Source organism: Pagrus major, chromosome 14 (assembly GCF_040436345.1).
Source record: "Pagrus major chromosome 14, Pma_NU_1.0".
NCBI classification, from domain to species: domain Eukaryota; kingdom Metazoa; phylum Chordata; class Actinopteri; order Spariformes; family Sparidae; genus Pagrus; species Pagrus major.
Window position 1 is genome coordinate 9,468,786 of NC_133228.1, and position 22,396 is coordinate 9,491,181.

A 22,396-nucleotide genomic window follows, 5' to 3' on the forward strand; every position below is an offset into this window, starting at 1 on the left:
TAATTGCCACATCTTGTTGTTTGCGTATATTCTGTCTGTTTTCTAGCAATTTTCTATAATTTGACTTAAGCCCTGCTAGTTTGCTCTTTAAGTGCTGTGTTGTGGTTGACGCATAAGCATAATTCCCAGGGGGAAGCCGCCCCGCTCTGCGATAGGATGGGCTGCTCACCCGCTGGAAGGCATATTACATCTCCCAGTCTCATGTTATTCCTCTTGACAACAAGCATCTGGCTTGCTGAAATGCCCCTCGGCAAAACAGCCCAAACTCAAGCATTAAAATTTTTGGGATAATATTCTTTGTTTTTGTCATCAACAGAACCATGTGAAGATCCAAACTAACAATGAATTGATCCTATTAACAAGCGTTGCCTGTGTAGCTCAGATGATATCATCTCGTGCTTTGACAGAGAGCTCCACTGGTGTCCAGAAATTATTAAAACACATTCACGAGCCAAACTGTGCACTGTGTGAGATATTCCAATATTATCATTAACATGTACTGTACGCTGTGATAACATACTCAATAGAGCACCAAATGTTCATTAATACGCTGTGGGAAATAGTCCCTGATAAATGCATTAGTTACTGCTGTTTAAGGAAATTACTTTTTCCAAAAAATAGAGTTATATATTTGTTTTTAAATAAAGCTGCAAAGATTAGTCAATTAATCATTTAGTAGATTCAAAGAAATTGAATTGCCTTTCAAACACAAATGTCAAACATTAGCTGGTTACAGCAACAAGGATTCTAGAATTGGTGCTTCTCTTTGTCATGTATAATAGAAGAACAAGAGAGAGTTGTTTTTTTTTACATTTTATAGACTGAACAATCAGAGAATCGTGACAATAATCATCAGAATAATTGATAATGAAAATAATCGTTAGTTGCAGCTGTGTAGCATAAGTTAATTAACTTCATGCAACAGTAGAGGGGTAAATCATAGTTACAAACCCTCTGAGAATCATCACCACACTGCGGAGCATTTTAGCATCTTTCAGCTCATTGTTTTGGTTTTGTTGCTTGCAACTTTACTCTCCAACTCCTCTCATGAACCTTGTTTATAGCTGCGGCAGACAGAAAGACAGAGCTCCGATGAGTTTATCGTACGCTACCTGCGAGCAAACAGCAGACAGGCAACGTTAGCGATTAGCTGGTGAACAACGTGGAGCATTTAGCAGGCAGATATGTTCTTCAGGAGTTGGTGGAAACCAAGAGAGAGCTCAATGAAGAGTTAATATTGGACTTAAATTTGCCAAAAGCATAAGTGCAAATGATGCTAATGTTGCCTCGTGTAAATAGGCAACTGTTTGCTAGCTTGTTAGCCACAACAACTTTATACGGTAAGGTGAAAATCCATTCACTCGCCAGCTGTTGGCTTTTTGGTGCAGTTGAGCTGTATTACGTTATACTGAGAGGTGTTTCTAATATTTTGTCTACCCTCACTGATGTTCTATGGGGTCTCTCAAGGGAGGCAAGAGAAAAGAGAGTTTCCCCTGTGGCTATCGCATTACCGCATTGGAAAAAGAAACGTTATGACACTACTGCTACAACAGTTATGATCAGTGCTGCCACTAACGATGATACTACTTTACGAGGTCAGGCTCACAGATCTGACTTCCTTGGCTACAGATGCTCAGACAGAAGCTACAACTTTCACTCTCCGTAAAGACTTCCTGATGGTGATTGTTTGACTACATTAGCTTGTCAAGATGAAACATTTGCCCTACATCCTTTTCCTCCTGCTGCGGGGCTTGTTAGACCATCCTTCCCCCTTTAACTACGAGAACACCGCTGCAAACAACGGGCCCATCCGCCTGAGACGTGACGCCTCAATAACAAATGCACTTTCATCTCATCCGAGCTCCATTTACTATGAGAGCGGCCTAATTTTAATCAGGTTTAAGGGTTTCTTCCCCCCTCTGCTAGGATGCTTGCTTCGTTGCAGCTTGATAGCTAATCTGTTTGAATGTCTTTTCTCTGCCACGCTGGGTTCCATGTGTTATATAACTGTTTCCTTTCTCCCGGCGAGCTCGATCTGCTTTACAAAGAAATGAGCAGTGAATCACTGCTCCCAACTTTGCATCATCACTGCTGTGTCACTGAATTATTTGCCAGCGGTTTCTGTCCCACCCTGCACGGGTAACTTAATCTTATGCAAATCAGGTTTAGCAGATTCATACCCTCGCTGTAGCACCTTAGTACAAGCTGTCGATATAACAGCATAGCAGCTTTTGTTGGGCTTGAAGGTTTTGAATTTTCAAGGTTGGATTCTCTACCTCAGATCTGATGTTTGCTGATTAGTGTGAAGATCAGAAAGCAGGAAAACTTCATGTTTAACAATTTTCATCTATTGAAAATGTATCTCTGATCCTGCAAAATACTGTAGCTCACTGAACGCTCAAAATGGATTTCTGTGGTTGCTAATGCTATGCTAATATTATTTCACTCACTTGAGAATCCGCCACAAGCAGAACATTGAGAGATCCGTGCATAAATTCAATTTTGGGTCACTAAAGGGACAGAAAAACTGGAGCTGGAAACAGCTGTGTGGTGCGACTGCAAACAAGGTTGATAATAGCTGTGACAGTGAACCAAAAGTCGTGGGGCTGCAAATCACAACAACAGGCTGAAAGATGCTAAAACGCTTCATAGGCAGTGTTTCCCACACATAGTTTTACTTGGGCGGGCCGCCCAGGTATATTAATGGCCGCCCAAGTATATTTAACAACCCATGATGACCCCACTGATTTTCTGACTGGCCAATGAGATTTGTTATACAGCCTTTGCCTTGTTATCAGTGTTTCTTTTAAATCCAATTACTGATCAAATAAATTAATTAAAATTGTGCCGCTTTGCTCTGATGCTGCAAGCAATCAAAAAGTAACTAGTAACTAAAGTTATCAATTAAATGAGGTAGAATAAACAAAATTTGCCTCCAAAATGTAGTGGAGTGGAAGCACAAGTATTTAGATAGGAAGTGCATTGCAGATCTGGTTGTGAACAGGTCTTTTCTCCCTTCCTCTGTCTCCTTTCAGGATTTCAGGCATCTGTCCCCCTCACCTCCTCTGGCCTGACTGACCCACCAGCCCATCACCATGAACTACCTCCGCCGGCGCCTGTCAGACAGCAGCTTCGTGGCCAACCTCCCCAACGGCTACATGATGGATCTGCAGAGGCCGACCCCTCCAGGTTCATCCACCTCCTCTCCTGCCTCCCCGGCCACAGAGAGGCGGCAGCCCCCGAGCATCCCGATTCAGACCCAGGGCTCAGGCCCGGGCCCAGCCTCGGGCCCGACTCCTGCCCCAACTTCAGGCCCAACCTCAGGCGCAGGGAGCTTCCTCAGCTCCTTCTCCAGTGTGGTGAAGAGCGCTCAGATGGCCCAGAACGTCGCTGCCGCTGCACACGCCAAAGCGGCTGCGGCAGCTGCTGAAGGAGCCTCAACAGGAAGCAGTCAGCCACCTAAACCTGTCATACGCAAGCCCAAGATCCTGCTGGTCATCGATGATCAGCACACAGACTGGTGAGTGGAAGTTTCAAGCCTGTATCTTCACGTTTTGCTGCATGTTTCCTCTCGTCATTCAAATTCCAGTTTTACTTTTGAGCATTAAAATGACTCTGATTTGTCTCAAAAAAGTTCCTAGTTGAGCAGATCATCAAATGAACCGTGAGTTATTTGTTTTCCACTGTCTCAGTGCCAAAATTATTCCAGTTCATTTAGAGTTTAGCTCCCTTGACAAATCTACAGTGAATCACGAAAACCAATGAGCATCTTAGCTCACTTGCTTTCTTTACTGACTGGAAGTAACAACGCTTCAGTTCTGCTACATGAAGCGGAGTAGTATCTGGAGGATTAAAGATGACAGCTCGACCTTTGTTTTCAAAGGGAAAGCATGTTTAAACTGCGTAAGTGAACACTTCTTAACATGCTGTATCCCTGGGCTGTCTTTAGCTCAACCTGTGTGGAATCTTAATTGCATGCAGGAGTCGTCAACGTGTTGATTTTTTTATTTCAAGTCATAAAACGAACAGTTTGTGAGGGAAATCAGGTGATTTACATGCTGAGACTTTGATCAGGAGATTGATACCACTCTCATGTATGTGGAGCTTGAGACAGGCGGCTGTTAGCTTAACATAAAGATATGGAAGGAAAGGGGTAAACAGTTGAAAGAAAAGCCTGTTAACACTTTGAAAGATCACTGAGTAACACATTCTTCATTTAAGCCAGTTGGTGTTGTGTAGTGGCTCTGGAAGGAATCCCGACAAGAGCAGGTGGGATTCTTTCGGTTAAATTCTTTCAAAATGTAGCTTGCTCTTGCTGGTTTCTACTATCTTGTCAGCCTCAGCTTTAAGGGCATGGGCACTTTGAGTGACAGCTAGCCACCAGGCTTTACTCAGACCGCTTAGCTCTGACACGATCCACTTTTTTGCCCATTTATTGATGAGCCAGGAATTATTTGGAGTCAGGCACTGCCAAGAAGAGTTTCACAGTGACTTTTGAAACCTGTGTGTGATATCACAGAGACTACGTCCATGTGTTATAGGGTTAATCCCCCTACAACCTCAAATAGTTGTTTTTAATTTCTGTTAATGTATTCTTTAACTTTCGATGGAGCCAGGCTAGCTGTTAGCCTTGTTTTCAGTCTTTCTGCTTAGTTTAGCTAACCACCTCCCTGCTCCAGCTTGATACTCGTGGTATCCATCTTCTCGTTTAACTCTCTTCAAGAAAGCATGTCGGTGAATTTCCCAAAATGTCTTGCTTTAACGTGCTGCTCTGGAGGTAAATAATCAGTGTCAGTAAGCTGATTTACAATCAAAATCTCTTGACATTATAAGAAAAATTGTGGCTAAGGTGCAAAAAGTTCCCTCTATGTTCTTCGCTAACCTTAGCTTTTAGCTTAAATCAAAAACATTCCTCTGCTTCAGTTTTGAAAGGAATGAGACGTGTTATTGTTTCTGGTAGACTCTTACGTCCTTGGCTCATGCAGAGTTATACCATGTTTTTCTGTGTGGGAATAAAAATAGCCATGGTAACAAGAGGAAGGTCCTTTGCTCCGAAGATGACAGACAAGCAAATTACCTTTAATGAGGAGAGATGGGTTCATCTTTCAGCGACGGCACATACATGCATGTCAGCGGCTGATATCAGCTGTCTTCTGCTGCAAGCCGTGGAGGAATCAATTTCCAGAGCTGCAGTCAAGACGCGCAGCAGCCAGTTTATAATGTTTGTCTGACTGAATCAATAGGACACTCTTCCATTTCATAGACTGTTATTCTGCTGCCTGAAATCTGCTCGTAAATCAACCTCAGTGAAGCCGTTATTAGCTATTTTCAGCCCTTTGAATTTATCTACACAATTAGCAGGGATCATTGCGTGCCAAAGCCTGTATCTGAGGCTCGGCGGGGAAATCACGGCGGGGTCTAAAAATGATCACTAAATTAAAGCGCCCCGCTGACAGCCCCGTCAAAAGCACCAGGATTGAGCTCAATATGCTGAGAAGGCGGGCGACCTCTTTTTCTTTAATCCGGCTGGCTGAAATCCCAAAAGGGCCCGTTCCTCTTCACACCCTGGTGTTTCTGAAATGAGTCATCAGAGGATCATCCACCCACTGAGGGGTCCAGGCTCAGTCCGACTCTCTGAGGGATCATGCTCACTCTTGAGAGAATAGCAGGAGATAAACAAGCTCAGTTACTTAATTATAAATTATTATTTTATGGTCATCTCAAAGGCTAAAGTTTGTGGTAATGTATAAGCAATATATTGTTCCAAACCTTTAATGTACTTTATATTCTAATCATCCTGTAGTATCTAGGAATCTTTTTGCAACATTTGTAGCTATTTTCACTAAGAATATCTTCATTTTATATTAATCTATTTTTTGCACAGTTGTAGATGTGTGACATCCCAGCATGCACTTCGTAGATTTTACTTCACCGTGCCTTCCTGTCCTCAGAGACATGAACTTCTGTTTTTCATCTAAGGCAGGATTCCAGATAACACATGCAGAAAACACCCACCTACCCACTCTGTTTATAGTCATTAAATATTTATTTCTTTGCACTACTTGTTTACAACTTACAGAAAACTTGACATGAATATAGAGGTTTTGTTCACGTTGCCTGTTACAGGCGCTTTTATACTGAATACATTTTATATACACCCACTTTTTCATGTCTATTCTTTACCTCCATTTATTCAGCTTTGTTTTCCTTGTTCTTAGCTGTATGTCTGCAGTACATTGACAGCACTGTGATATATCTGTACACATACTTGATCAGTAAAGCTGCCCCTCTAAGAGAGCTACATTGTTAGCATCTATACAAGAAAAATGTAAATTAAATTGATATGTAACTCAGCCTGTTACTTTTCTGGCCACCGAGGGGCGCTGTGATTTAACTTCCTCCAGCTCCACAGTGAAACGCTCATCAGTTCTACTCCTGCTCTGATATGTCTGTGTGCAAGTGAAGGGCTTTGGCCAGCAGAGGGCGATGTGTGACAGCCTCTGAGGTTCATACCAAACACTCTGCCTCTGCTGTTGGAATAATCAACACTCGCAGATGTTCTGTAAACAACGGCAGCCCTTCTCAGGCAACGCAGAACACTCGATCTCACACTGAGATGATTCCTACATAAAAGCACGTTTAGCTGCATTACGACACATTTATAGGATGGACTGTGACAGGGCAGGGTGTCCCATCTCATACAGAGTGATGCTGTTTGTCCACAGTCACTGTAATCTTCACGCTGGAAGAGACCAACTCAACCTTAAGAGTAAACTTCAGTCTAAACTCAGGCTGAGTTCTTTGGTGTTCTACCATAGAAAGCTGCGCTCACCAGTCATTTTCTGTCTCATCACTTTGGTTTAATTGACCACTGTTTGCAGGTTTTCTGTAGGTTGCAAGTAATACAGCAGCTTGAAAGTAACAATTAGCATTGACATCAACACTGATCTCCAATTACTAATGGTAATGAGGCCCCCCTGGAGAGTTGAGGGGGGTGCGTAGGTAGAGATGTGAGACATGAGTTGAAAGAGGCAATATGAAGTTAGTTATTGTAGTTTGACTCACACACCAACATGATCAACAGCTGTAGCAGCATCAGTGGCTCAGCTAATGCAGTTAAGGTACTTTAACTTTCTCTGAGTCATAATCCAGTCAGATCTGAGCACACTGACACGATACTAATCACAATCACTTATAGATATCCATTAATCTTGTTATAAATAACAGAATCTGCTCCTTTTAAGTCCAGAACTTACCCGAGAATCATCAAATTGTTGAGTTTTCTTTCCACTGACAGATGTCTGTACAGCGAGATGAGCAAGCAGCAATCATTACAGCTGACTGTGACAGGCTGAGACCCTCGTCGATGAAGCAGACACTCTCTAGAACATACTACGTCACGGACAAGATACACATTAGAGGAAACCTGCTGTCTCTGTACTGCTACACAGGGAGTAAGTTTGGTTTGAATAAACAGAAGAACACTTATAGTAGATGTCTCCTTACAGCAACATGAAAGAAGCCTCTCCGTCTGTAGGAGATAAGACACTTTGTTCTGCCTTTTCCCCAGATCTGCTCCTCTCTGTGCTGGTTTATATCCAAAATATCGCTGATAAATATTAGCTGTGACTGTTTGCTGCTTATGTTTAAGAGAGCAACAGCTCTGAAGTCAAAACTCTTCATTTCTGCCTCAAGGTCATTTCAAAAAGCGACTCTAAATCATAAGACCTTTCTCTGGCTTTCCGTTAGAGTCTTACAGTAGACATGTCGGAGGCCACTTCAAAAGTTTCAGGTCGAGCACAAAGCAGCATCTCAACAGTTAAAGCTCGACCCCCTGAGACAAGTACACCTCGTAAAAACGACCAAATATTCAGCCGCTGCTTCGGCAACGTGTCAGTGTCACAGTGTTGGCTTTTTCTATCACCATGTTTGCTTTAAGGACAATGAGAAACCTGCTTTTAGCGTCCTGTTGTTGATTCATAGGCGATGAGGAAACAGGAATACTGTGTGCTTTGCTTTGCTGTCGAAATCTCTGTGCTGTCGAGATAAAACGCTTCATCCACGCCGGCCAGATTTCTAATTTACTTGACGGCCCCGCAGTGATTCCAGATGCAATCTTGTTTTTATTTTTCAAGGCACCATGTGGCGTTCCTCGAGTCTTCCAGCAGTCTCCCTCTAAATATATGCGTTTTGATTTTCATGCATTTCCACAAATCAACACTGATCTTATCCCAGCCGTGGTCACTGGTTTAACTGGGGCCAACAAAACTGTTTTATCTGGAGGAACAACTGAGACGGACAAGCAGATTAATGAACTGCTTCTGAGATCTATTATGATTGTCAGTCTGCAGGTTTGTTTGTTGTTGTTGGCCAAAGATGAATTGTACTGTATGAATAAAATATGGCTTTTTCCAAAAAATGCACAGTGCCTCAGAAAACAAAATTAGTCTCGGTGCTGTGATGCAGGACAGGTTACTCGTCAGATAGCGCAGTCTTTCTCAACTGTCCTGACTTGAAGGTACCACAGTGGAAGGCGAGGGGGTGTCCGTCCATCCATCGCTCCCTGCCTCGGGGTTGAACTTCCTCTTGGGCATTCCAGCAGAGAGGCTGAGGTCTCTGAGGAAACGCTGCTCTGTCCTGACAGGCTTGGCCTCCAGCAATGACTGATGCACAATAGCAGTACACAGCACCGAGGCAAAGTCTCCGAGAGCATCACCGCCACCACCGACAATCCCTCCTTTTCTTTCTCCGTGCCCCTCTCCCTCTCTCCCTCTCTCTCTCTCTCTCAGGCTGACATGTGAGACGTTATGCCAAGAAGCTGTCGGTCTGTTTGCACTGTGTTCTGAATGATATGAGCATCTGATTGCTCAATTCAGCCCCGCTCTGGCAAAGTGTTTACTTCTTCATGTACGTAGCAGAGTACTATGAGATCCTCTTTTTCGCTCGGAGCGGTATGACAAGGGTTTTTAATTTCATCATTTGTCTGAAGAGAAAGCAGGGAGCCCACACACTGCTGAACATCTTCAGAGTGAAAAGAAGCAGAACATGTTCTTGGGGGCTTTTGTCAATCAATGCTGCACCTCACGAACAACAAAGTTCATTACAAAGTAGCAGAACTATTTTAAAAAGTGCTTAAAAGTTAAAGACAGTAACGTGCTTAAACAGATCAACCTAGCCCCGTTATCTCTAGTCTGACCTCCCACACATTTCTGCTCAGATCTTGATGAAACTGAGAGGAGTGGCGCATCTTCATAGGGGGCCTGTAATTGAATATTTGCGTTTTCAACTCATTGCACTGCTGCAACGTTGACCTGAAAGGAAGATGCAGATGGTGCATTGTTCCAGCAGTTAAAAGTTAGGTTTCCTAATTGACTATATGATGTTCTAGTAAGAACAATAACCTATCAGCATAGAAAGTCAAGCACCTTTATCCATACACATTGTTACAAGCTGGTACTTTTCAACTGACCAGGTGGGTATAAAGGCCTCAGTATGAACAAAAATGGCAAATCTAACAGAGTCTGAAAACCCTGTTCTGATGTCGGAGTCGAAGCAGCAATTGGCTGTGTGTCTGGAGGCGAAGGGGAACATTGTGGTAGTAACCAACGTTAAGCTACGCAACAATCATGGTCATGCTTAAAGAAAATGTTGACTGTCAGTCTGGCACAGACTTTGTCTCTCTGTAATAACGTCGCCTGACTTCCTCCTTTGTTCCCATCATGATTTTCCTTCGACCGGATGCTCTGTCACTTGAGCTAAAACATTTTTTAAGGGAAACATTTTTGTTGGAGGGCCATTTTTTCACATTGCATGCTTAGTTCTTGTCAAGCATACTGAGCCCTTGATGTGTGCAGAGGTTCGTGCTTAATATTTTTTTGTTAGCAACAAATCACACAACATTTATGTCAAAGGATCGCTCATAGTGATGATCTATCAGAGAATTATCACTCGACTCTACTGTCTCTACAGAGCATTTGAGTGTGATTTAGCTCAGTGTTTTGGTGTCTGGCCCAGGACTATGTGATTTTGGTTAAGCCTCAGTGCTGTTGTCCTTTTTTTTTTGTTGTTTGTTTTGTTTGGTCATTTTTGCCATTTACGCTCCATTGGACGGTTTGTTAGTGAAGACGCAGACATGAAGCTGGGGAGGGGGGGATGAGATGCAACACAGGTCCCTGGCTGGAACTGAACCACAGAATTGTGGATATGATCCCTGGTAAACCCACTGCACACTACCTGCTCAGAACCAGACACTAGACAGACACAGTTTGTGGTTGGCTTTCGCTCGTACCAGATGATTTAGCAGCTAAAGAGACAAATATTTTCCTTTGGAGTTGGTAGACCATAAAACAGAGCAAAGGACTTAAATTTGTCAGGTCGCCACAAATAATATTGATGCTCAGTGATCCTGACAGACAATAACTACACTTCTAGTCATATTACAATGAACTTTATCTGTTTCCTATCACTGGGAACCTTGCGTCCTTCACAGGAGAAAACATGAGCTGAACCAACACATGGGGAATTTGATCTTCATGTAAAAATATGTGTCCAGCATAGAAAATCTCCTTTGTAAACACAGCAGTATTAGCTCAACATCAAGTTTAGCAGAGTGAGTACAAATAGAAGCGGGGATAACTGTACAAACACCCTGGAGGGCCGATCGGTTTTATCCATATACATGACTCATACGCTTCCTATTAGTGGTACACAAAAGAAGGAACATATTCTCATGGTAAAAAAAGGAATTCAGCTCCGTGGTGTTTATATAGTGGGCGTGTGCACGACTGGGAGAAGGAAAGCCCAGACCTCTTTGCCGGGCTGAGTGTTTACGTTTGAACGTGTATAAGGCGGCCGTTCAAACCAAAGAGCCCAGTAAATTAAACTGATCACTTGGAGTGACGACATGTTTTGCAATACCTTGAAACACATACCAGTCATTTTTAGACGCTGAGCCTTGAGGTCCTCGCTCATGCTCTGTGATGGAGGTGGTCCAGGGTGACAGGGGGCACTGCCTGTCTAGTATGTAGGTCAGTCATGCTGAAGATTCACGGCTTCCAAAATTACAGAGAATGAGACAGCTAGGGACCCGAAACTTTAAAGTCCAACAGCTGGGAGACGTTAAGAACAAGATCCCCCTCAGTCTCAGTGGCCATAATGAACGCTAATGAACGGACCTAAAAGGACAGATGTAGGGAGATGAAAAACAAGAGGCGGACATGGAGAAGATAAGTGGAGGAGGCTTTGTTGGTGAGAGGCTCTGAGAGAAAACGCAGCAATGGGGAAATGTGTTTTGGTGTGAGTAGGTCAAGAGGCACTCTAAATCCCTAACAGCCTGTCCCAGTAACCGAAGGCCTCTAGCATGTAGCCTAGATCCTCTGCTACACACAGCCTGAGGCCCTCGACAGATTGAGAGTTCAACGCCGAGACCCAAAGAGCACTGGGACACAGCATGGCTTTAAACAACAGAATGGATGAAAAAGTGCGTGAGAGGATCAGAAAATCCACAAACTGATAGGGCTCTGCATTTCCACGTAGTCACTGCCAAATTAATACATTGAGCAAATAAGAGAGAGTAGGTTTGTTTAGCTGTCGTGTTTCTTCAAATAAAGACAGCATTTCCCAGGGACACTGTTGCATGGTTAGGCTCAAATCAGTGAAAACTCTGAAAGTTTCAGCTCAGTTTGCACTGTTAGAACTTAGATTTTTGCGTGGACCGCTACCTGGCCACAAGAAAACAATCTGGTTCGGCAAAAAACCTGAATACTGATTTCATAACTTAAATGATTTGTGCAGTAATGACTGTAATCAATTTGCGAGGCAGCTGGATTTGCAAAATCACATGAGCATGTGGTCTGGCGAATTCATGTTGCCAGGCTCCAAGCAAGTCAAACACAGTGGTTAAACCAATCAGCAGCCTGGAAGTGGAAGGCTTTTCTCGCCCTCGGCAAGAGTTTTGGTGACCAGCTGCCTCCGCTGGTGGTAGCACTCTGCTATTGTTGGATGAAGTTAGCCCATTGTAGACGGTGATAGACGGTTTGTCCAATCACCTGCTTAATACTTCTGAAAATGCTCCACCTCCCGAGGACGACTTCCCAGAAGGCTCTGTGTAGCAAACCATCCGGCGTGTGAGGTCATCTTTCTCAATCACTCTCGCAACAACAGGACAGCCATTTTGTCTGATTTCACAAGTCCTCATCACCCACTTAGACACTCGATCTGCATGTTCTGTGTTCTTATCACTGTTGCAACTGGCTAACATGAGGAAAAAAGCTTTTGCTTTGAGAGTTTGGAAAAGATTGAGAGATTCTTTTGGGTGAACTAGGGTAACATTGTCAACACAAAATGGTGTGTTGCGCAACAAAAGTTGGGACCCCTGCTGTAAAGCAATTTAGTTTGGCCTGGATCCTGCAAAGGCTGCAATTTTGGGCTGAATGTGTCATAATGGGCTGAAAAGGACGGTGCAGTTTAGTGGGTTGCTCAAACAACTTTTGAACTGTATGGTTTTTGGGACATTCAGCATCCCATAACCCACTGTGCACCTGTCCATTGTATGTTGTGTGTAAAGTCAGGACACTCCACTGTTTGTACTTGTTGCAATAGCAAACTAGACATGTTCATTTTAAGGTAGATCCAACGAATAAAGGTCAGTTTTAGTTATCTTGGAGAGCACTTGGATGTGAAAACAGCCGTGTAACATCCTCTCTGGATGGAGGTTTAGTCATCTGTGCTTGGGCTTGAAGACTGTACTGCAAACCGGAATACATCGGAAGGCAAAAGACGCTACTGAGATGTATCGTGGGAAATGTAGGATCCAATGCATTTGGAGGTTGCCTCACAAAGAATAAAAGTCTGGATATCTCTGCATCTCAAGTTTGACTGTTCTTTGACAGATATGTATGTCTCTTGCAAGCACCTTGACTTTATGGAAGTGCAAAGCTGAATTGCTAGAGTATTTAGCTGTTTAAACATCAGAGAAGAAGAAGAAGTGTGTATAACAGAGGATCACGCCTGGATGAAGTTACAAGTGTGTACAACTGTGCAACATGGTTGTAATGAACCAAATGTAAACAAAAACCATGTCTACTTTCCACCGTGGTTTTCTGTATACACACTCCGGCTTTAAATAGCACATTGATTCCACACATCTCTCCATCAGTCAAAACACTGCAGGTCTGATGGTTAGGGAGATAAATCTTCACAGCTTCCAAGGGCAACAAAACCAGTGCATCAGTGCTGGATGACTCCATGTGGTCATCAGATGGCTCAGAAACCAACTCATTCACCAGAGTGACTGTGTGCAATGTATTGTATGTTTGTTCTGACCAGTCATGTTGAAACTTAACTTTCTTTCTATGTTCAATTTCTAATTTTACACTGTGCTTATGTTCTGGTTAGGTTTACTCACAATAATCACTTGGCTAGGGTGAGGAAGAAATCTTTTTTTGGCATTTTTCGACTGCAAATTGTCCCCGATGTCTCATCAAGGATATGCAGTTTTGTTGCCATGTACACGGCTGGAAAATGTCCCAATGTTTCCTCAAAATCAAGTTGATATGAGTCGCAGGAAACATACAAATTTTACTCCGTGGCTTGCAGAAATGTACAACACAATTCTGGTCACTGGGCTGCCTCAACTTAATATGTCCCACTGTTAACATCAATAATGTAGCCACCGACATTTAGCTTCACCTTGACCACAAACTGCTGCCGCACACACACACAGACAGGGATTACCCTTCCATCAGTGTGCTCTCTTTATTAAATGCACTGTATTTCACTAGTTACTCTTTGCCAAGAGATTCTGTTTACTTGAAGCCTCGCAAGGTCAGATTCTGTAATTATGGAAAATATGAGTCATTATTTTGCCCGCTCACAAGGTATTTTGGAAGGTCTGTTGAAATTTCAGCTCTCCTTTGATCAAATAAACAAAGGATATTTTAAGGTTGTTTTGACTGTTGGGAGCCGGTACTGTTGGTGCAGCAGAGATGTTGAAGTACACATAAAATAAAGACAGAATCAATCCCTGCAGTACAGTCACTTATACAATTTGATTGGGCTCCATTGCAGAGATGTCATATCTGGAGATTATTAATTACATAAAAAGCTCTAACTGTATATAAAAAGCAAACTTCTTGTCAAGTCCTTGACAGCTTGTCTTGTGTTTCTTTGCAGGGCGAAGTATTTTCGAGGGAAGAAGCTGAACGGAGAGTATGAAATCCGGGTGGAGCAGGTATGGTGGATTCAACATCACTTCTGCCTTCTTAAATATCGTAATATGACATTTGAAAACTAGTAAATTCATTACATTAAAATGTAAATAAATGATAGTGTGGATGTTAGTAGCAAATTCACAGGCTAACTGTCAATGATTTGGCTGAAATGAACCTCAAAGTACATCAAGGTGTATCAATATAAACAATAACAGCTGTTTCATTCATTGAGTGCATTATTTTTTATATTGGTACAACTCAGAGTGCATTATCGCTCTTATACCATGCCACTTTGCACATTTTTTAAAAAAGTAGTTAAACTATTCTAGTAAAGTATTATGAATATACATTTTGAAAAATGTGCTCATTGACTTTCTTGCCAAGATTTAGATGAGAAGTTTGATACCACTCATGCCTGTTGTCTAAGTATGTTGGTCATAGTCAGGAGACGATTAGCTTAGCTTAGCATTAAAACTGGAAGCAGGGGGAAAGAGCTAGCTAGCTGAACCCAGGGTTTAATAATGTGCCTACTAGCATCGCTAAAGTTCACTAATTAAAGTCAAGAGCTGTAATTATTTCTTGCTAGCTATTTCCCCTTGTTTTCAGTCTTTATGACAAACTGGTCAAAGCTAATCACTTTCTTGTTCCATCTCCAGATGGATATGTTATGAAGATGCCAGAGAAGTGGATATTACCAAATGTTGAACTAATCTCATAAAGCCACCTAATTTTAACGCATTTGTGCTAACATTACATAACGTATGCACAGAAATGTGCGTATAAGTCTAGACATACAGTATTTACAGCGTGTAGATAACATCTAATTTACCTCAAATAACTTCAACGATACATCTGCAACCCATTGTTGAGACCGGAGCTGTCTTTGAAATGAAGTGGTGAGTTTTTATGAGAGAAGGAAAAAGCGACCACAAAAAGCTGGACCGGTGATTTTATAGCCTGTTTGCTCAGCGCTCTACTGTTGTGGTCACATCCTCTTTCTGGGGCGGGGTGGGGCTGGAATATGAGTCCAGATTTTTCTAAGGAGTGTACATTCACATGGATTTAGAAAAAAAAAAAAAAAAAATGTTGTGGCGTTACAGATATTGAACCCCAATAAAAATGTGGCGCCGTTAATTAGGCCCCTTAAGTGTATAGTAAAGGGGACCACACGACCAAAGCTCAGCTACAGCTCCAGCTGACCTACTTAGATCTTGTTGGACCCTCCACTCTTTCCCAGAAGCCCTCCGCGTTGACGATAACAAGTCAGTCGCTAATTGCCTTCAGCAGCCAGACTCTTCATAGGCTGTTAGTGCACCTCGCTGAGAGCCTTAGGACGATGGAAACCCAATCTCTGTGTGAAAAGTTAGCGACACGCTGAGATGAACCCTTTTAGGGGACGACAATAAAAGCAGAGAGACCAACTGCACTTTCTCCGTCTCTCTTCAATCGCACTTCCTTTTTGGCTTTTACATAGCAAACTTCTCATCAGACATGGACATTTTTCAGTGGTCTGCAGAAACACTGAAACAAACTTTACCCACTGTAGTGAATATCTTCCTCTCAAGGCTGTTTTGGTACTATTTTGAACAAAAAATGATTATATATGCTGATTTTTAACTTATCTGGATGGACATTGACCTTACAACGTATATGTTTGCTGCCATCTTTCGTATTCATGCTGTTACAGCTCTGTGAATCCGTGCTCACAACCCCCAAACTAATGGAACTCCTCTCTGGCTTACTTTCTGCCATATAAGGTACCATCTTCAGACTCCAGCACAGACTCACCGCAGCATGTGATGCTGCAGTGGGGAGGCATGATGCCAAACTTCATGAAAAGAAAGAGAAAGCCACTCCCGGTTTGATTCTTCGATGTAATATCTGTCATTAAGGCTGCTCCGCCACCTGTACCTTCCCCAGACGCTGCCCCACAGCACATTTCTGATCCCATTGTTGTGGATCATTCCCTCTCATTTACATGACCCGCTTTGAAGTTACATTTGGCAGGCGCCTGAGGTCCTGTGTGTCCACCGGGTAACTCTTTTTATCCTATAAACAGATGCTCATGAGACTGCCAGTGGTGTTTCTTCGTGCTCCTGGGTGTCTAATAAAGAACAGACTTGAAGCCACTGCTCTTTTGCTAAATGAAAAATCATGTTCTGTAGTAGTTCTTGTTGCTCTGAGTGCCAAAAACACGGCAAGTGATCCTCACAGTCAGATTAATACAGCAGTGAAACCTTTTTTAATTCCAAACGAAAACACAGCCAGAAATGTAAAGAGATTGCCTCACTGACACGTAACGTCGGAGCCAAATACAAAAAGTTCTCTGTTGCTTCACATGAAGAGAGCTGGGAGTTGTATATTAACTTCTTCAAACTCCCTTTCACTCCCAGTTAATCCCTTGTGGTTTAAAGGGAGAGTTAATGTGGAGTTCAATCAGGTCAGTGCTCATATATCATGAGCCTGTGACTCACTTAAACCACGAGATCCACAAAAATAAAACTGAGGTAAAAACACAATAACTATCATACAGTTTTCTCCCTAGTATGAACCTCTTCTTCTTTTTTTAACCACAATGTCATAATCTGAGTTAAAGTTCAAACAATAAGTCTACAGTCATGATAGCAGCCTTGCAAGCTTGTACTTAGTCACAGTGGTCAGCATGCTAATATGCCCACAATAACAATGATACGATACTGATATCAACCATATCATCTTTACCTTGTTCATCATCTAAATTTAGCTGTGAGAGTGTTAGAAATACAGACTGTATGAAACATGGATGTAGTCGCTGTGACGTCACCTATAGCTTTCTGAAGAGCGAGCTGCTAGCTGTCACTCATAGCGACCATGCGCTTAAAGCAAGTAACTCCCTGTGAAATCACTGTTATTTTTGTTTTTTACATTATGTTTGTGTATAATAGATGCAATGTGTCATTAAGGATCTTCAGATGTTCTCATTGGAAGTTAATTATGCTGGCCTTTCTCCCCTGATTCAGTCTTAAGCTATTAGCTAGCAGCCTTCTGGGCCTCTTGGTGAGAAAGCCAATGAGCATATTTAATGACATGTTTAACTTTTTCTTTAAAGGTGCAACCTCTGATCCACATGTAAACAACAGTGTTACCTCACCACTAAAATGAATACACACTAACACAGAGAAAGGATTGAAGCCTTTTATAACTGATTGATTAACATTTCTTGTGATAGATGAACAACCAAATCAAATGAAATTTAAATGATCAGAAAAATGCCTTTTAAAGTGAAATTCATGGGATGCTATAAAACTTAACACAGGTTAAGTTTTAAAGCCAGTGACTTGTAAAGTCAGCAAAACACCTGAGTTCACTGAAGTGAGCAAGGGTGCATTTTAATGCTTGAGTGTTCAACTTTTCATTTATAAGAGGAGAACTCAGGTATTTCTCCTGTCAAAAGTTACATCTCACTCTAAAGTTGACTCAAGTTTTTGACCCACTTGTCTGCTATTTTCTTAATAGATGTTTCCTCGGGGAGTTTTATCTCACAGTAGGTGGCTAGAGATAATTCAGCCCACTGACTCTACCCCTGATTTGTTATCTGGACACATATGCTCGCCACTCTGCACTTGAACCCAGAGATTATGCGCATTCATTCAAAACCATGGTGCGTTCCAGAGATCTTCTGCGATTAGGGGATTAGGTATTGCCTATTGTACAGAGCCTTTTGTTTTCCTTTTAAAGTATGTGTAGCGTGGCGGCAGTGCCAGGCTGAGGGACTAGTGAGCTGAGATTCTGTGATGTTTGGCACTTTGAGAGTCATGAGAAGTATTGCGGAAAATGTCAAATTGAATGATCACCTGCTGCTACCAAAGTTAATCACAGCGATGATGACACCCAACAGAAGGCAGCCAAACAGACTGCCTGTTTGCTACCCACAAGCCCTGCGAAGTCATAAACACTGCAATTTACACAATTGGACAAATTAGGCAGTTAAATTTGAAGGGCTCTGTTGTTTGTGAAAGAACAAGGGGAGGTTCTTCAGCGTGGCCGGACCATGTGTGGTTTGGGTCGAGCAGGGCAACATCTGCTCAGCAGGCATATGACCTCAGCGCCGTCCACGCTCCTTTCTGCTGCAGTCATGGCAGCTCACAGGCAGTTGGCTGTATGTTATCCGTACCCTTTTTTGGCTGGTATTTGCACATGACATGGGGCATCTGGGTCGAACTTGCTCAAGACAGATGATTTGGATTGGTACTTGCTGCAGACATCTGACCGACCCAGCTGCCCCCACGCCTTCTGTTGCCCTGTGGCATTTAGCATCTGTCTTGGATTTCAACATTTAGTGCCTCAATGGATTATTTCACTGCTGTACAAGGTGGTAGTGATTAGCAGCAAATGCCTCTCTGTGGTGCACATGAATGGTCCACTGTACTTCAGGCCTCTCAATTGCATCAGTATGTGATTCAACCGAGCTTATCAAGAGTTACTTAAATTCAGAGGCAGTCAACAAAGTAGTCTGCCCTCCAACTGCAAATCAAATCACTACAGTCTGCTCTCTTATAGCATTAGCACGGAAAACTAAGCTAACAAACTGCTTGATTAGGTTTAGGAAAAGATTATGGTTTGTGGCTAAATAAGTTAGCTTGAGTAACATCAAAACGAAACGAAACGTTAGTGAATGACAGTTAAAGTATGTCACGTCAAATAAAAGCGATGACTTGTGGCTTTGCACGGGACACGAACAGCAGTCTCCTGAATGAAGGTCCTGTGCCCAACCGCCAATCATGCATCTAGCAATTTAAACCTGTATACAGTGTTAGAGATGGCACCCTGTTCATTCCTACAAAAGCTGCTCTGTGGCGCATGAAGCCAAAAAAACCTCGACTTCGCGGGTATAAAAAACTACCCGGATCTTCCATGTTGTGGGGTTCATTGAGCGTGTGAACATAGAGCGTGCACCCAGCAAACTTGAATAGAGATCAAATGATTTAATCGTGCGGCTCTTCTCGGCTTTCCAAATGGGCCGAATGGCTCAAATTATGATAGTCAAATGAGTTATTACATGGGGGTTGTGATGCTCGAAAAAATTTATCCACGTTTTACAGCTGCTTCTTTCACCATTTAAACTTATGGGAAAAAGTAACGTCGCCAAGATGCAATACGCACATGAAGTGTACGGGCAGTAAATTGCTCATATGGAGGTGTGACAGGGTCAGGGGGCAGTAAGCATGTCAGCAGTACCAGGGACAACAACGGTGGAAAGGTTTGAAGACAAGCTGTTCAAGATTGTGTTAAAAAGCAAGTTTATCTCTGCCCTACTACTGCGTTGCCTGATTTCGTCCTATGCTATAAAAAAAACTACATCTACAACACAACACTTCTATAGGTCTTGGTTGTTCAAGGTCTTCCCCATTGAAACTGAAGAGGTAAAAGCGATAAAAGAAGCACTTTGTGTCACAAAAAAACATCTATTTTCAGATACGAAGGAAACCACACAATAAGAGGCTGCGTCTGGGTGTTCTGATTTTATCAGCAGTCTCACTCGGGACCAGAAATAAAAAAACACTAGAACTAGAGGTCAGTGTTAGAAGGAATATAATAGTCATTTATGAAGAAGAAAAATGAAAGTTCAGGAAGGTTAATTATGTCTTAGATCAGCATAAACAGTCTATTTTCATCTATTTTCTCATTTTATCTTCATTGGCTGCTTGTAATACCTGCGACCTCTAATTATATTATATAATACATTTATTTGAATAATAAAGTTCTACCTTGTATTCAAGTGCTCTTTTCCATAATCAACATATTAAATCTTAATAAGAGATCTTTTGTAATGTTTTCTACAATTTATATGTGTACACAATAATTTGAACTGCTTTACTGGATTAGACATTGACTGACATGTTGGCTGCTCCTTCTTCTACAGCTGACATTTCAAGTGTCGTCATGTTAATTGTCATTTTAACGGATTCTCACTCTTCAGCTGATGGATGAGCTACTGAATTTGACATTTCAGCTGTTGTCACTTCACATTTAACAGTGCACGCACTTCAGCTGTCTCCAGTGCTTAAACTGTTATTACAAGTGCTTTCACCGTTTACAGTTCAGCTGACATTTCAGCTTTTATCTGTAATTCTTGTAATGACAGTTCAACTTACACTTCAACTGACAATTCAAACTATTTAAGTCAGGGCTGCCCAAAGTGGGGATTGCAGTCCAGAGTTGGTTAATTAAGAGAACTTTGGATCCTAGTACCATTTTGCATCTAAATAATACAATAAGCATTTGTATGGAAGCCCATTTGAGACAGTTAAAGATGAAAAAAACATGATAACTAAGCAAGCTAATAAAAAACATATTCCATAGATTTCCAAATAACCCCATGATAAGTCATGATTTTGATATAAAAAATCTAGATTGAGATAAAAAAAAGTTCACAGTGAGATAAAAGTCATATTTATAAGATAAAAAGTCAACATTTAACCCATGATTATGACTTACCATCAAATCTTTATCAATTTCTTTTCATTAACTGGATGAAATGGGCTTCAGTATGTTTTCTTTTGGCTCGTCACCCACCATTAAGTTCCAGTTTTGGCCCTCTAAGGGATAAAGTTTGTGCACCCCTGATTTAAGTGTTTAAACTTAAACTGACCTTCAACTCAAGCTACAATTTTTACATTCACAGCACAAGTAAGCACTTAAACTTTCCTCCTAACATTAATCCTTTTATTTGTTTTGTTGCCCAGAAAGAGTCGCAGGTTGTAGTTAAAGAACAGCTTCAGTGGTCCCACTAAGTTGTTTTTGCCAAAGGACAAAAGGTCCTGTTTACAGTTTGACTCGTGACCAAACAAAAGGCACCTTAACCACCTGAACCTCAGTGACACGGGTTAGTCCGAATCTAAAAATAACTCACCAAGATTCCAGATGAGCTACTGTCAAGTGGTGTTTACTGTACTGTCCGCAGGTTCACATGGCTTGGCAGTCAGGGACTGAGTGCGTGTAGCAATGCAGGGATAAAAGAGGCTTGCCTGTAAATTGCTTTGGCTAAGCTAAACTGGTGCCTTATACCCCTGCACCTTTTGTAAGATATGAGATATTATTAATCCAAGTCCAAGATTGTGTGGATTTAAGTACCATTTTTCCTGTGGTCAGTGATCCAGTACTTATAAATGGGAGCTTATCCATTAGCTGTTTCCTGTGAGAGAGAACGAAAAGTGTTTTGTAGATCAGTGAACCAGTCAGTTAGCAGATAGCAGTGAGTGAATGTGGCTGACAGGCAAACAACAGAAGACCTAGCTCAGTAAGGAGACATGGTTTAACCAGATCGCAACCATACTGTCTTCTGTAATTCAGTTTCCTCACACAGGTTGGCTGAAACTATTCTTGAGATGAGAAGAATCAGCAGTTGTCCCATGCATCACTTCCTGTTTTCCTTTCCCAGGGCAAGAGCAGCTTCAAGACAAGTGTCTGAATGTATTACCATGATGGTAACCATGGCGCTGTGAAAGGCCTCCTGTCCTGGCTTCTGGGCCTGTGCCCCACACCAGCCACTCCATCCATTACTGCCCAATGACAGTGGTTGTTAGCACTCCTCTTACCCAGAACCGGCCAATCAGAGGTGGCGTGGAATGCTCAGCCCTTGCCAAAATGTTGCCCGCTCTCTTGTTTTATCTGGTCGCAGCAAAAGTCAACGTAGGCCCCAGTGTTTGGGATGGGATTTGTTTGGGAGATGCAGCGACGATGAAGGATGTGTAGTTGTGTAGTCTTTTCTAGCAAGGTATGTTGCTGCTGAGCGCACAGATGTTTCTTTCAGAAGTGGGGATCAGTAGAGTAGAGCTGAGAAAAGGAAGGGAGCCAAGTGCATGTCCTTGAGGCACATAGAGTATGAGTGGCGCCTCGCTGTCCCCTAAATAAGATTACGGCATTTACTCGCCCCCTGCTCTTCCTCTGAGAGTGCAACACAATAAATAAAAGAGGTGGGTGTTGTTTTTTTTTCTCTTGGCAAAAAAACCCAGTATCGTAATGCTGGCACATTCTTTTCAAAACCAACTCACTCCCCCATACAGAGTTTACATAGGCCACAGCGCTGGATGAAAGGGAAATTTATCTCTGAGAGAATATTGCTGATAATATTTCCTTTTCATGCAGATGAAAGCCCATGTAAAGCTTGGTAAAGCAGGCTTAAAGTGACAAATGATGATCACAGT

The 22,396-nt window shown here is 42.2% G+C and overlaps 1 protein-coding gene across 1 annotated transcript in view; it reads left to right on the forward strand.

Annotated features, from left to right (window-relative positions):
• The window catches only part of syn3 (synapsin III), a 114,096-nt gene that overhangs the window by 11,283 nt on the left and 80,417 nt on the right, over positions 1–22,396 (forward strand). The window contains exons 2-3 of the mRNA XM_073480784.1: positions 3,036–3,520; positions 14,173–14,230. Of these exons, the coding sequence (XP_073336885.1) occupies positions 3,096–3,520; positions 14,173–14,230 (483 nt within the window). The 5' untranslated portion in view covers positions 3,036–3,095. The remainder of the gene's footprint in view (positions 1–3,035; positions 3,521–14,172; positions 14,231–22,396) is intronic.